At 46.2% G+C, this 1,593-nt stretch overlaps 1 protein-coding gene across 1 annotated transcript in view; it reads right to left on the reverse strand.

Moving 5' to 3' along the window:
• Grip (Glutamate receptor interacting protein) overlaps positions 1-1,593 on the reverse strand; it is a 5,451-nt gene that overhangs the window by 997 nt on the left and 2,861 nt on the right. Inside the window, exons 2-4 of the mRNA XM_018037489.2 lie at positions 1,070-1,590; positions 543-862; positions 194-415 (exon numbers count right to left, since the gene is read on the reverse strand). Coding sequence (XP_017892978.1) covers positions 194-415; positions 543-862; positions 1,070-1,590 — 1,063 coding nt within the window. The remainder of the gene's footprint in view (positions 1-193; positions 416-542; positions 863-1,069; positions 1,591-1,593) is intronic.

Consider the following 1,593-nt stretch of genomic DNA (forward strand, 5'->3'; position numbering starts at 1 on the left):
TCTCGGAAAAATAAAAAAATTTTTTTTTGTTGTTTATTATTAGCAATGTTCTTTGGACGTCTGATTTCTTTTTAAAAAATGTGTTTCTAAAGTGCATAAACTTTTGGGATTGACTGTATAGCCGATACATCCTTAATTGATTATTTATAGCACTAATTATGAAAAAGAGATTTATACAAGGAGAAATTCTTACCCAGGGAAAGGAGGCATGGGCAGATCTAATTGGCCACTGTCCACGGAAGCCGTCTCCCAGAGCCTCAGGATCTCCGGTCCCGCTCCACTGTTCTCCCCCAATTCTCCCCAAGAATCCACCGCGCTATCCACGCTGGGTAAACTCTCCCTGGCTGGTCTCAAGATTCCCGCCGGGTACTGTTGCACCGTGTCGCTTCCTATACTGGACTCCTTGCAGTATTCCCTATAAAAAAAATCCAATCTTTGTTCAAATACCACAATTATATACAAAGAAACATTTTTTGAAAGAACAAACTGACTTCAGTTTTTATAAAAATCGAAAATTATTTTCTTATCAACCGACTAGTTACCTGTTTTCTGAATTTGGGTCTGGTTTCCGCACAGTTAAAGCGATCACTGAGCTTCCAGGTCGATGCAACAGTTGAGCAGCTTGCCTGAGATCGCCGGGGTCCAGTTTTTGACCATCGATGGCCAGCAATCTGTCCCCTGGAGCCAGACTGCCAGTCCTATAAGCCAGAGATCCCTTGCGCACCTCGGTGATGATTAAATCTTCGTTCACCGTGAGCCCCACATCCGGTTGACCGCCGATCGGTCTAGCCACTCGTACAGTGAACACGCCTGAACTGGGCACTACTGGCCCTCCGACCTTGTACTCTATCACCAGCTCGATCTAAACGAGACTCAATCATTTCAAAAAAATTCAATATTCTAATTTCAATGATTTTAAACCGTATGAAAAACGAATAGAGAAGAATGAGTCACAGACATTGTACCAATTACTATCACATTAAATTAATCGTTTAACCCAGAAACGAAGACGAACCTTGGTACTTGGAATTTAAGACGATAAACGAGCGTGCAAAACTAATTAGCTCACCACTTGGGAATTCTCCAAGATGCCGGTCACCTCGTTCGGTTGTAGATCCCTCAGCATCATACGATTAACCGCGACCACTTTATCCCCAGGCAGAAGAACCCCGCTGCGTTCCGCCGGCCCACCAGCTTCCAATAAACTGACAACGTAATTCATTCGATCCTCGGCAGGTTTCAAAGCCAGCCCGTAGCCTTTGTGATCAGGTCTCAGGACCACCGTCAAACTCTCTTTAGTCTGTAAAGTTTGACTGGAGTTCTGTTGCGCTTGCGGTTGCGCTCGCCGTTTCACGGTCCTCTGCGATGCGCTGGGAGGCCTTGGTAAAATCTGAAGCCTGGCTATACGCGAGTCGTAATTGTTCCTCAGTAATTTAGCCGCAGCTAAGGCGTCCTGGACCGGAGTCTCGTCCACTGCTAAGAGTTTGTCACCTGGCTGCAATGCGCCACAGCGATCTGCCGTGCTGGCTGGTCTCAGACTCTCGATGTACACTCCGTTTGGCGTTTCTCTGACTGTAAGGCCTAGCTCCCCTG

The sequence above is a fragment of the Ceratina calcarata genome, unplaced genomic scaffold, assembly GCF_001652005.2.
Source record: "Ceratina calcarata isolate Rehan_Ccalc_2016 unplaced genomic scaffold, ASM165200v1 scaffold170.2, whole genome shotgun sequence".
NCBI lineage: Eukaryota > Metazoa > Arthropoda > Insecta > Hymenoptera > Apidae > Ceratina > Ceratina calcarata.